Here is a 13,456-nt window from a genome sequence, read left to right as displayed (position 1 = left end):
CCGCAAAGTTACCCAATACATGGTGGATTTAAAATAAGAAAGGAGACTAAATTTTTTTTAATCACTTTTGAATGCAATGGGAGGGTGTCTTCTGACATTATTTGAACGACCTTACTTGACCTCACAGGGCACACCTATTTAAAAATTCTTCAACCCGACGACATTTAACAAGGATCATGCTTTTTCAATATTAGCTATATTTAAGACTGCAAATGAGTGATGGCTGGGAAAGTGGAAAAGGTCTCAAAGTACGAATATTTGAAGCTGTTGGAAAAGTGCCGAAAGGAAAGAGACGATGCTTTGCACCGTGAGAATGTAATGAGGGAAAAACTGAGACAACACGAATCTCGAATGAGGTCAACCGAAGCGTTCAAACAGAAATTGAAGCAATTGACTTTGGACAACAAGGAGCTGCGCAAACAGGTGAAAGTCCTACGGGCTGAAATTGGTTTAGAGTCGAGTCCGAAATTTCATGGTAAAACCACAAAGGATATAATCAACGAGTTGCACGAGAAGGAGAAGGAGTGCGGTTCACTAGTTGAAAAAGTTGATAAATTAAGTTTGACCATTGATGAACTGACTTCAGAACTGGCCAACACCGTGACCTCAAAGACTCTGCTGGAAGATCAAGTGCAGTCACTGCAACAAAATTTGAAGGACATGACGAATAATCAGCGACGTCTTCTGAAATTATGGGACGATAAGAAGGCGCAGAGGGAACAGCTGTCACTACCTGCGATACCTCAGAGACCTGGACAAAAGCCCGTTGTTAATAAAGGCGTCCAGACGGAGATGTCCATCAGTTCAACTCAGATATTACCGACAAATGCATTTGAGACCAAGACGCGTCGTGAGATTGACAAGAGCAGAACCCGTTTGGAAAGACGTAGCATCACTTTAGCAAACGGCACACATCGGGAGAAAAATGCTTTGATTCAGAATGAAGCGAAAGGAATACACAACTGACAAATACTTCATGAAACTGGCTGTCGACATGACACGATAGCCTAATTTAGCCGATTCAAAGCTACGATTCAAAACGACATTATTATTAAATTATTTATATTAATGCATAGCCTATATAAATAATTGTACATAGTAAATATTATTAATGTATCATATCTGTCAACATTTGGGTACCAAAATCCAGGAGACCTCTGAGCGGCTGGTGGTGCTGGATGACAGGGGGCAGGCCAAATATATACAAATTGCACCGTTGTTGAATGAGCTGAGTAACGTTATTAACGATATTAAAATAAGTGCGACACACTTTAAAAAAAAATTCGCATTTTCGATATGGCTTCGATATATGAAATTAAATTCTTCCGTCCAGCTGTTGTTAAATTTATATGTAGCCTATATTTTGTTTAGTTTTTTTTTTTCCGCCGGAGCATCACCTGAGTCTTCTCTCATCTACCAGTGATGCTAGATTTAACTTCCCTTATACCTGTGCAGATACCAACAGCTCAACTGGGTTGTATGTTGCCAGGTTGAAGCACAAATGGGTTGAAATGTGTATGATGTGTCGATTGTGTGAGTAGGATGCGTTTTATACAAGATCTGGCAACTGGAAAACCTTGGAATAATATATTGATATGACGAGGTTTGGGCCATACAAATTACGGGAGTTTCCCGGGAGGCTCCCGTGAAAAACAGTGTTGACAGTATGATAATATATATATATATATATATATATATATAGGCTATATATATTGGTGGAGCAACACCATTTCTGTGTTTGTTTTGATTATAAAATAAATAAATAAGTGGTGAGGGAGCCTTTTATTTCAAACTGGTAAAATGCTACCAGGGTTGGTGTTTAGATAGGCCTATATTGTGTAAATATAGGGACAATAGTTATAGGGCAAAATTGGTGAGCTCATGCACATATAGGCCTACTTCTGAGACTGCAAGATGCTCTTCTGAGTAACAAATTAAGTTAACATTTTCCTGTTAATTTCAATCACATTTGGCATTTTATAACATCTCAAGTATTCTATAAACAAATGTATCTCCAAAGTGATTGGATCAGCCAATTTGAGTCCACAGTAACAGGCCTTAATCCCTGCAACGGGGTGCTTTTTTTTCCCCCCTTTCTTTTCTTTTCTTTTTTAAAAATTATTTTTATTTTTTTTACCCCAAATTGCCTACCATCCTTTCACTTACTGGCCAGTTACTAAAACATATTTGATTCAATCACCTGGAACAAAACTGATAAAGACAAATAGGCCTAAGTATTTTGTCTAAAAAAAGTGTGATAGTTTCAGGGATTCTCATTAGCTACATAAAGTTGCTATATTTTAAAAATTAATAAATATATAGTCAATCAAACTACCTCAAATTCAAACTTTAGACATTGCACGCAATGATCTCATGGATCAGTATAATTTTGCAGTGCACAGTGTCAAACAGTTTTTAGGAAAGTACTGTGGTGTTTTTTGTTGATGTATTGTTTTGGGCGAAAATAATATGAAAATAGCCTTTTACCCTGGGGCTCTCCAATATTTAACCCCGCCGTACGCATTGTAAGGGCTATTTTTTATTTGGTCAGTAGTCTCAAGTATTACTGTACTTTTATAGGTTAATGTTGGCTGTAATGTCCACAAAAATGTGTATAATAATGTACGGGCGTTTAACATGAAAGACAAGTGTAATTTATTCCATTTAATTCAGCTTTTTTCGTCTCTAGTTTGGATAATCATGCAATAAAGCGATACATTAAATTTTTTAAAGGTAACTCATTTGTGTCTTTCTTAAGGTAGTAACTAACAATTAGATCATTTAATTATAATATAAAACTATTTCTAATTTAATAAGTCGCCCGTCTCAGAATGGGTTCAACTCAATGTAATTTTACATAGGCAATAAGTTAGACCCACTCGCAGCGGTCCTCACGACTCACGAGGTCCTTCGAATGTATGGCGCGAGTACATGCCATGTTTATATGGATTTTAGAAGTGTTGCAAGATTGACACAAGCATGCCAAAATGCTTTCCCTCAAACAGAATAGTTGGTTCATAAGAAAGGTAACCGGGGGGAATTCTGCACATTATCAATGTGGTGGTCTGTTCTTAAGTGAAAAATGGTTTAGTGACATGTTTGTGTGTACGCTTGGTTGTTTGTACTGAATTTGAGTTAAAACGTTAGATTACAAGCTTATTGCAGAATGGATGTGTTGTTGTGTATAATATCTACTATTGACAGTAGAACTACTTATTTACTATATTTATAGGTAATATCTACCAAATTCGCTTCATATTTACAGATTGTGATATGGAGGGCAGTGGCGAGTGTTGCATGGTCAGTGATTCTCCTACCTGTGACAGCTGCGCTCTTTCTGTTCTTCAGTAGATTTAGTTTTTGTCATCCCATCCAGTGTCTTTCAGGTGAGGAAAATGGGCACCAGTGTCTCCTAACAAAATATCTGATGAGTTACTAAGAAGTGCTTGTGTATCAGTGTTAGTTCTAAACTCAAGGGACAATAAACATAATGTAAATAGTGTGAACCTAACTTAAAGGAATGAAACTTACAACAAAAAATGAAAATGAGCTCATTTACTTCATTAAATCCCAGATGTGGATGCTTTCTTCTGCAGAACACAAATTTAGATTTTTAGAAGAATATTTCAGCTTTGTAGTTCTTTAAAAAGCAAGTGAATGTGACCAAATCTTTGAAGCTAAGAAAATCACATAAAGGCAGCTTAAAAGTAATCCATATGACTTCTGAAACAATCCAATCTGTTTTGGGTGAGAACAGACCAAAATAGAACTCATTTTCCACAAAAAAATCTTGATATTAGCAGTCTCCTTTGGCTATTATGATGTCAAGCTTGATTACTCTTGATGCAGGGTGAGTAAATGATGAGAGAATTTAAGTTTTTGGGTGAACTGTTCCTTTAATATCTGAATTATACTATGGTGATCAACTCAATCATTGCATTTCAGAATGCACAAGCCTTCTTACTGCATCAAGCACCATCTTTTGTCTTGTTGTGCTGTGTGGAGTGGTTCTGATGACTGGCTTTTTCAACCTGGAGTTCTACACTTGTGAGTAAACCGGAGAAGTGCCTGTCTAGATTTGTTATTTGTGGATGGACAAAAAAAAAGAATGCTGCTGTCCTCTTTACGGTCGTGAGAGTTATTTTGAGAGGTACATTTGTTTTCTTTCGTTGCATTTATAGTATGGACTTTAATCAAGGTATATGCCATAACGTATTTAATTTATAACAAATTAAAACAAGGCTGTGAGGGATAAATGTAATGTTTGCTCCACTGTTGTACTGTTGTTTACCTTAGTGTAAGTCATTCAGGCAGTGAAACACTGAAAAATGTCCAGTGGTCAAAATGTGTTCATGTCCATCTCCCACAAACTTGTGATTGTTTGCATCAAATTAAATAAAAATGTCTATCCTGATTAAGGTCCATTAAGTGCTGAGTAATTGTTTCTCTCTTTGTATATCTTTTAGTGGTTCCTTCCATTCCGTGTTCACGTATAGCTCTACTGGGGACTGTGCTTCACCCACGACAGTGTGTCCACTCTTTGGTGTACTGCACCATGGGGATGCTGGTAATGTGGTGTTCCTCTGTAACCATAGGTGGACGTTATAGCACTCTAGGAACTCCCTGCAGAATCGAGAGGTGGGCTTTGTGTATTGGTCTGTGACATGACCTGATTCCTTACTGTATTGTGTTTCATTAATTTCATTCTTGGTACTCCTATTATCCCTCACAGAGGGAATGATACTCATACATTTATCTAAAGTTCTTTCAATTAATACCATCAGTAATCTTATCCCAAAATTACCAGGTGGTCAGTCTTGTCCTAATGTAGGCCAAGTGCACCTCTAAATTGCATAGGATGAAGTTACCTCAGGAGTTTCTGCCTGCATTTACTGTTTAATGACAGATTGTTTTACTCAATGTAGTTTCAGTAATACATGAATAATAACTGTGCCTTATTCAATGTTGTTTTTTGTAGTGGTGAACTTGTGACCTGTCTGAATGAGTATCATCTGTTCCTTCTCCTGTCTGGGGCCTTCATGGGATACAGTTACAGTTTTCTGGGAGTGGTTCAGAATATTTACTACGTGTCCTTTCAGCCCATTCAAGTAAGTACTTGGCTATTCAACTCTGTTGCTAAATGTCATGTTGTAAATGATCCATTAAAGGAGTAGTTCACCCAAAAATTTAAATTCTCATCATTTACTCGCCCTTATGCCATACTAAACGTGTATGACTTTTTTCAGTAGTACACAAATTAAGATTTTTAGAATAATATCTCAGTTCTGTTGGTCCATACAATACAAGTGAATGGGTGCCAACGTTTTGAATCTCCAAAAATCACATAATTCAGAGTAAAAGTAATCCATATGATTCCAGTGGTTAAATAAATGTCTTCAGAAACGATATGATAGGTGTGGGTGAGAAACAGATCAATGTTTAAATACATTTTTACTATAAATTCTCCTCCCTGCTCAGTCAATTTCCCCTTTTTCACATTCTTATTGTGTTTTTGTTGATTCACATTCTTCATGCATACTCCCTCTACTGGACGGGGACAAGAAGTTCTAGCAAAAATGGACTGAAAAATGGATATGTTTCTCACCCACACATATCATATCGCTTCTGAAGACATTGTTTTAACCAACAGTCTTATGGATGACTTTTTTGTTGCCTTTATGTGTTTTTTTTGTTTTGTTGTTTTTGTAGTGTCAAAATTTTGGCACACATTCACTTGCATTGTGAAAACCTACAGATCAGAAATATTCTTATAAAAATCTTAATATGTGTTCTACAGAAGAAAGTCATACCACATCCAGGAAGGCACGAGGGTGAGAAAATGATTAGATAATTTTCATTTTTGGTGAACTATTCCTTTAAGGATTTGGCTGTGTTGATAATTGCAAAGTCACCCATTACAATTGAATGAGAATTAACTGAATCATTAATGCAAAACCTACTTTGTCCCTTCCACATTGGCTTTGAAGCAATACAAGTACCTCTGCTTTAAAGGCTCCTTACCCATGGTGGTGAAGTGCAGTGTTATTCAGTCCTTGTATTCAGCCAGGAATTTTGCTGCTCTCTATTTCTTTTTCGGTAAGTTCCACTGATGATCAAATGTATGTCCTCTTGAAGAGAATCTAATATCAGAAGTAGATGATTACAAATGTTTCTGTTCATAGGGTATGCTCCTAAGGCATGGATCTCCAGCACTCTTAATCTACAGATAGACAGGTCAGATTTTAAGATTCAAACTGCCTAATCTAGAATGACTAATATATTAACCATTTTTACTGAAGTAACAACTCCTCCTGAATCTGTATATCCATTTTCCTTACAATTTTATAGTTCTCTTCCACCATTGGATTCATTGACTGGACTTCTAGACTTCTCCCTTTTCTACCACCTGTTGATCAGTGGCACATTCCTGTACATAACCTGGTATATCACAGTGCTTCTCTTCAGGATCTATGTCACAGAGGTATATAAGCATAAAGGTTTAATTTGGAGTGATCTCAAAACAATTAGTAATAGTCTAGAACCCGTTTTTGGCAATCACTCTGATTACTGTTCGTGCGTCATTAGGCCTACAGTTTTCCAGTGCAGTCTACATTTACTGAGGATGCAGAGCTGTGTCTACCCAAAGCTCTAACAGAGAAGAACACTTTAGTCATGAAGGTCAGTTTTGTTTTCTTTTTTCGGCAAAACAGGGTTCATGACAAACCAGGAAATATCATAGAATATTAAAATTGTCTTGGATATTTCCATAGTATGTATACATTTTACTAGATATGCTCAACTGTTGGATAGAAAGTGCTCCGTGTGAGTACAACCTCTATGAAATGTTTGTTTTAAAATATCCTATAATCAGAAAAAATCATGAAAAGGTATTGGTTAAAACATGTGGGAACCCCGTTTTTTGTGTCTTACCTGATTCAAAGTACTCGCCTTTCCGCAAAATTAGATTCCATGTATAAACTTACAGCATTGGCCAATACCATACTTGGCAAATGCTGTGCTACTGCGGCAGATCGCTTGATTTATTACAGCTACAGCCAATAGCATGCTTGGCTACGGCAGCGCATATACAGTGATTCTGCATCTGACAGGAGCAAGAACGGTTCAGAAGGAGCAGCACTCATAAACTTCTACCTTAAGTCTACCTTTTTCGTCAAGAAGAGAAGGGGCGGAAGAGCTATTAATATGTAAAAGTGACTATTTATACACATTAAGGGGCTTTCACATGACTTGCATCAGCGCCAGCGCAACCCCAGCAACAACTTTACACCAAAGTGTTTTTCACACACGTTTTTTCTCACAAATGATGGCTTTTAGAGTACAAAGCAACAAGAAATATTTAACAACTGTCCAAATTTGTGGAGAGATATTCAATGTCATAATTTATTTTAATTAAATATTACCTTGTTTCAGATTTCAGTTTCAGAGACCCACAATACTGTAGTTATTGATCTACAGTAATTAAATTCACCAAGAAAACGCTATTACCTAAACATAAACAAGTCCTCATATTACTTTCTGAAATCAAAGCTATTACATTTTTTTAATCTTCTAAATACATGTTTTCAATGTTTATTGTGCACATCTCCTGCATTCTCTGTCATGGCTAACTCGTAAAATCACCCCTTTGTGACGCTTTCAGCAATGCTTGTCATGTGGAGGGCAAAGCGCAACTTGACGTTGAGCTGAGCGTTGCTACCTCGACACAAGTCATGTTAAAAGCGCTTTACAATTACAATAGGAATTTATTGAAATTCCTAAATATTATTAGGTTATTATTGTTGTCTTTTCTAATAAATTTAAAATCAGTTTAAATACTGTAGGAAAATAATAGATCTGCCTGGCCGATCGATCGGTGCACCCCTACTCTGCAATTCATTGAAGGGAAATTATATTATCTGATTTGTTCTTATAATGCTTGAACACTATAAAGTTTATTGGTAGATTTTGGTCTTGAGACTCAAAATGATGCAATGACTCACTCATAGCACATAAGATGCTCATTTGTCGCCACCTAGTGGGATCCCTAGAATTGGTCACTGAACTATTAAGTAAATGTAAATGAACAAATTTGTAAAACAGAAGCAAGCCACACCTAAATGCCATTTATACCATTTTTGCAGCTAATTCTGCATAATTTTGCACTGCACTGCAGTTCGTTTTCTTTACTTTTATTAATTAATATAACTGGAATTGGTTCTTTTTGCGCTTTCTTTAAAAAAAAAAAAATCCCAGAAAACATGTTCGTGGACCAGTAATTGTCTCAACTTTTCGCTGCTTATGAGTTTGTATCACTGTGACTATTTTTACAGTTTTTGGCTCTGCAAGACTTGGCTCTGTTATCACAACATTCTCCCACACGTAGACTAGAAATCTTCAGTCTAAGTCAGCCAGGTACAAACTAAATAATTTCTGACAAACCTAAAAGATCTTATACCAGCTTCCAATGAATTCTAAAAACCATCCTTCCTACATTGGTAAAATAATGTAACATCTGTATGTAGGCGGTCACCCCCATAACTGGAATGCACTCAGTAAGGAATGTCTGTCTCTGCTGAGTGAGCTGACACACAGACTGGTTGCTCACCAGGATGCAGTTGCCTCTAACGGCAGAGTCAAGTCTCAGTCTGCCAGCAGTTACACCAAATCCGGCTCTTCAGTCAGCTCAGGTAAGACTGTTTAGATAACATCTAACAGTCTTATCCTAAACATAAGATCGGCACTAACCTTGGTAACAGAATCAAACAGAGGAATCAAACTGCTTTTTTATTCCTGCAGTGATGTCAGGGGCAGAGGACCTACCTGAGACACCACGACATAATATCCCACTCAGGACTCCCGGATCAGTCTTCCTCAAGTCATCGGTGGGGGGCGTGCACAGCGCGCTGACTGCTCCTTTCACCCCAGACCTGGACAGCCCTTTCTCCTCCCCTGCTATTCGTCGCCTGGCTGGCCAAATGGAACCCCAGTCTCCCTGGTTTGGCGCTGTGCAAAGCCCCCACATCATGAGGAGAGGCCCCAAATTATGGAGTGCCTCCACAGGTGAGGCAGACTGCCTAAAAAATTCCATAAACGTGCACATTGCAACAAGTTTCCAATGGCAAGACATTTGTCTGTCCACTTGCTGTGTGATGTGACATCACAGCCAATACCACAGAAATAGAAACTGCTTCTGATTGACAGAATGTCCAGCCGCAGGTCGCTTGTTGCGGTCGTGACTGGTTAAGACAAAAACTCTGCTTTGGAAAAGAGGGAAAGAGAGCTTTTATGGCTTGTCACTTTATCGTGTTGTGTCTGATTAGGACACATTTTGTTATTTAGCAGATGATTTAGCCAAAAAACTACAAGTAACACTGTCACAATGGATATCAAATTATTTAAACGAAGCAGAACCTTGGGAAGCACTTCTTTTCTCATTCAAATTCTAATTGAGAATGTTTTATTATAATATTATATATATGACTATAAAGTTGAATCGTATCCAATTCAACAGACTTGTGATGTTTTAAGTGATGTGGTTTTATTTTTTTTGGTGGTACATATTTTATTTAATGTAGTTCTGTGTGATTCTTATGACCTCTGTGTTTTCATAAATATTTGTGAGAAACCAAAGACAAATTTCCAAATACAGTATTATCTAATCTAACTCATTTCACTTTCTGGACAGAGTCACAGACCAATGGCAGTCCTCCTGCCTCCCCTGTCAGTGTCCCTAGTCCTCCTCCAGACAATCAGAAACCCAGTTTTCTGGCCCAGTGGATGCAGAAGAGGAGAGATCAGGTACTATTTTCTTATCCTACATGAACTTTAAATAAATACTTTATTATTTACTGGGACTTTCTTGGTTTCCAAGCATGTATCCATAGAAACCAACACTGACACGCTTAGGAGTGTCAGGTTTGGTTGCTGAGGCAAAAGCCAGTTCACATTTCAGTGTGATACCATTCCATGGCCTTATACACCTCTTAACTCATGTTCCTGTCATAACTCTCAATTGTTCTGCTCAGGTTAAAAGCTTTTTGGCAAAGCGGGTGCTAATAGTGTATTTATTTAACAAGGTAAGGTTAAGCATGCATTTTCTTGAATGGATGATCTGTCAAGCTGCATGTTGCATGCTTTCACAACATTATCAGTCATGAGAATCATTAATGCATGTGTCTAGATTCTGCGCATGTTTAAATTATCACCAATGCCATTAGTCTTTGTCCGTTTGTCTCTATCTCCCTGAGTAAAAGGTTGTTTGGTTTGTAGTTTTTGGACCCAGTTTACCCAGTTTTTAATGAGGTAAAACAATCATGGCATTTTACAGATCATCATACATTTTTACTTTATATTACAAAGTTGCTTGTTCCAGGGTGTGTTCAAAATTCAAATTTTGGAATTTGGAAGCATTGAAAATAAGCCCTTTAAAAGAATAGTTCACCCAAAAATGTAAATACTCCAATTATTTATTCACCCTCATGTCATCACAGATGTGTATTACTTTCTTCTGCAGAACACAATTAAAGCTTTTTAGAAGAATATATCAGCTCTGTTGGTCCATACAATGCATGTGAATGATGATTTATTTTTTGAAGCTCCAAAAACACACATAAAGGGAGCATAAAAGTCATTCATACTACTACAGTGGTTTAATCCATGTCCCCTGAAGTGATCCAATGGATTTTAGGTGAGAACAGACCAAAATGTAACTCATTTGTTACTGTACATCTTGCCATTGCAGTCTCTAGGCACAGTCATGATTTCAAACTGTATTTCACTTCCTAGTACTTGACACATGAATTTTGTCTTAAATATGAGTGCTGCAAATGATCTTTGACCATCTCACAGTTGCTTTGAATATAATTAACTTTAAATCTAGTTGTTAACATTTGACTGTAAATGCATAGACCTATTCATTTTTTTTTCATTTTTGATTTTAATAGGGAAAAGTTGTATGTAAAAACTAAGTGGCTGATAATTTATTTAAAATAAATTGTTTTGTACCCTGCTGAACAAATATGTAACATTTTAATAATTAAAATTATGTGCAGTAAATTAAACCATGAAGGGAAAAGTTATAAATTGAAAGCATACAATGGAGGGCTAATGATATTGACAGTGAGACAAACAAAAGATAAGGGGAGAGTAGAAAACAAGAAAAAGAAAAAACTTTGGAAGTGTATTATTACAAATTAGTTGCTGTGTCAATGATTTAGTGGTAGTTTTTGAGGTGTATGTTTTGACTTGTTCAAACTGTTGTTAAAATGTTGCAATAAAGGTTAAGTTTTGGAAGTTCATAGAAAAGTAAAAATTTGTATGAACACCGTTAATCTTTATCCGCTTATGTTGGTAATGCCATATATTTTTACTAACACTATTAATATGTAGTTATTAGAGGAACTAGATAAACTGGGTCCGTATTTATGTGTGTAGTTCATTTTCATAAAACACAAACTATATTTCACTGTATATGTAATATGTTATTTTTTGTTGTTGTAATGGATTCATGTAATTTACAATGCACATGCCTTTAAAATTCATTGCCTTATTTTTTTCATTTGATTGTATGTTCAGACCTAATGTCTGATCCTGATTTTTTTCTAAATAAAGTTATCCTCTATTGAACAGCTTCCAGAAGCCTCTAGCCAAGCTCTGTTTGCTGACAGCCAAGCTCATATCTGGGCTCTCCAAGGTCAGAAAATAGGAATTCATTATAAGAGATACCATCTAATATGCTTATTTGCATGAGTGTGTGAATGCTTACATTTGTCTCTTGCTATTTTGGTTTTTAGGAATATCTCATCTGGTGGCGACCTCATTTTCTGAGGACCAGTTTGGAGTGGTGCAGACTACATTACCAAACATTCTCAGCAGCTTGGTAATCTTGTTAGAGGTAAAGAAACATTCTTTTTGTAGGTGTTAATGGATTTATTAAATATAAATATTAAAATAAAAAAAGGTTAGAGTCTGTTGGTTTATTAACTGTATTAATTGCAGGCTGTTGATAGACACTTCAAACTGCCCCATGCCTCCAGCAAACCTGTGAGGACTACCTTCAGTTTTGGTGACTCCACTTACAAAACTCTAAGGTTTGCACTGAGAGCTGCACTAAAGACATCTATATACAGAATAACTATCACTTTTGGAGAGCACTTGAAGTAAGTCCCAACATTTTTAGCACTGTTTAGAAGTATTCTGGGTGAAATGTTGATGTTTATATAGATTTTTTTTTGTTCTGTTTTAATTAACATATATTATTCATGTCTCTGATCTTTGTCAGCCATATTCACAGTGCAGTGTTGCATGTTTATGCTTAATCTTACTGTTCATTTTCTTTGTTTTCAGTGCTGTGAAGATATCAGCAGAACATCGAAAAAAGCTTCAGCAATTCTTGGAATTCAAAGAGTAGTGCACCTCTTTACTTGGATTTGTGTGTGTGCCTGCCAGGAAAAGAAAAAGGGACAATGCTTCACAGGACAATAATGCATCTTTAAAAGACCTGATACATGGGGAATCACGCTGTACTTCACTCAAGTCCTTAAAGTATATTAATTTATATTCTGGTCCTGCACTGTTTCCGTGCAAGCACAGTCATGTTCTAAAAGTTTGTATCTTTCATACACAATATAATTCCTTAGTTTATGTGCCCATGTGCTGAGGGTTTTCAAAATCATGGTGGAAATGGTATGTCACTCTTCATTCGAGTATATTTAACTATTATGCCCTCTTAAAGAAAGTTGGCGTAAACAGTTACATTGCTTTTCTTTTCCTTTTGCATCTTGATTATTTCCGTTTTTTCCTATGTTTGTGGGGGTTTTAATAGCACTCTAATTGAATGCAAATTATCATTGGCCTCTCCAGGGCTGTTACATGGATCATTGGTTCCACGATCTTTCATTTATTAATCTTTTTGACACATGGATATCTGGGGTTATTTACCATAATAGTATATTTTGGGTTATGTTGTTTAAAGATTTAGAAGGGTTTTGAGGCCCTTATGAAAATAAACTTTTGTCAAATGTTTTCCTGTAAATGGCTGCAGTCAATTTTCATCCGATTTACGGTAGAGGTCGCTGTTCGTATTCTGTCTAATGTAACGTAGTTGTCTGTACACTGCAGGCATCAATGCGATTACATATTTGGCTAAATATTTAATATAACTTAATCCTGTTATATATAACTTAGTTTAATGACTGTAGCCTATATTATGTTTAGAATATGAGGTTTTGTCCTCCACCCTGAAAAGAGAGATCTCTGCATAATAGTAACACTAAATATATTGATAAAAAAAAAAGTCCGTAGTGATTTTCTTAAAAGGTTTCTGGGGAAAATAAATCATGTATAAAGATTTAATGACTTGCTAGTTCCGTAGTTTCCCGATATGTTCGTACATTTGAGTTGGCCGCAGTCTTTATTAGGCTTCAGCGCCGCTATTCATCGTGTTATAATTGTTCCT

General features: G+C 36.5%; 2 protein-coding genes across 3 annotated transcripts; both read left to right on the top strand.

Annotated features, from left to right (window-relative positions):
- The first annotated feature begins 174 nt into the window (after window positions 1-174).
- Window positions 175-966, top strand: zgc:113691 (uncharacterized protein LOC503529 homolog). Its single transcript, XM_052134932.1, has one exon. The coding sequence runs from the start codon at window positions 220-222 to the stop codon at window positions 964-966; it is 747 nt and encodes a 248-aa protein (XP_051990892.1). The 5' UTR covers window positions 175-219.
- Window positions 967-2,242: 1,276 nt separating this feature from the next.
- ndc1 (NDC1 transmembrane nucleoporin) lies at window positions 2,243-13,413 on the top strand. 2 transcript variants are annotated; one of them, XM_052134304.1, is made up of 18 exons: window positions 2,243-3,026; window positions 3,266-3,386; window positions 3,946-4,047; window positions 4,467-4,638; window positions 4,979-5,108; window positions 5,988-6,096; window positions 6,183-6,234; window positions 6,349-6,481; window positions 6,586-6,678; window positions 8,331-8,412; window positions 8,523-8,687; window positions 8,797-9,060; window positions 9,686-9,798; window positions 10,026-10,076; window positions 11,629-11,692; window positions 11,793-11,893; window positions 11,998-12,158; window positions 12,346-13,413. In XM_052134304.1, exons 1-18 carry the CDS (start codon window positions 2,988-2,990, stop codon window positions 12,407-12,409), a joined length of 2,016 nt encoding a protein of 671 aa, XP_051990264.1. In that variant the 5' UTR covers window positions 2,243-2,987; the 3' UTR covers window positions 12,410-13,413. The 2 variants fall into 2 exon arrangements, with proteins under 2 accessions (XP_051990264.1, XP_051990265.1); XM_052134305.1 differs by lacking the exon at window positions 10,026-10,076.
- Window positions 13,414-13,456: the final 43 nt, after the last annotated feature.

This window comes from Xyrauchen texanus, chromosome 9 (genome assembly GCF_025860055.1).
Source record: "Xyrauchen texanus isolate HMW12.3.18 chromosome 9, RBS_HiC_50CHRs, whole genome shotgun sequence".
NCBI classification, from domain to species: domain Eukaryota; kingdom Metazoa; phylum Chordata; class Actinopteri; order Cypriniformes; family Catostomidae; genus Xyrauchen; species Xyrauchen texanus.
Note: the sequence above shows the minus strand (reverse complement) of the source record. Positions and strands in the feature narration are given on the sequence as shown.

What these genes read in the sequence shown, in the direction of transcription:
- zgc:113691 (XM_052134932.1), top strand. Translation starts at nt 220, where the DNA reads ATGGCTGGGAAAGTGGAAAAGGTCTCAAAGTACGAATATTTGAAGCTG.
- ndc1 (XM_052134304.1), top strand. Translation starts at nt 2,988, where the DNA reads ATGCTTTCCCTCAAACAGAATAGTTGGTTCATAAGAAAG. An exon ending in ATAGTTGGTTCATAAGAAAG is followed by an intron (nt 3,027 to 3,265) that starts GTAACCGGGGGG and finishes TCATATTTACAG; the next exon opens with ATTGTGATATGGAGGGCAGT. An exon ending in CAACCTGGAGTTCTACACTT is followed by an intron (nt 4,048 to 4,466) that starts GTGAGTAAACCG and finishes TATATCTTTTAG; the next exon opens with TGGTTCCTTCCATTCCGTGT.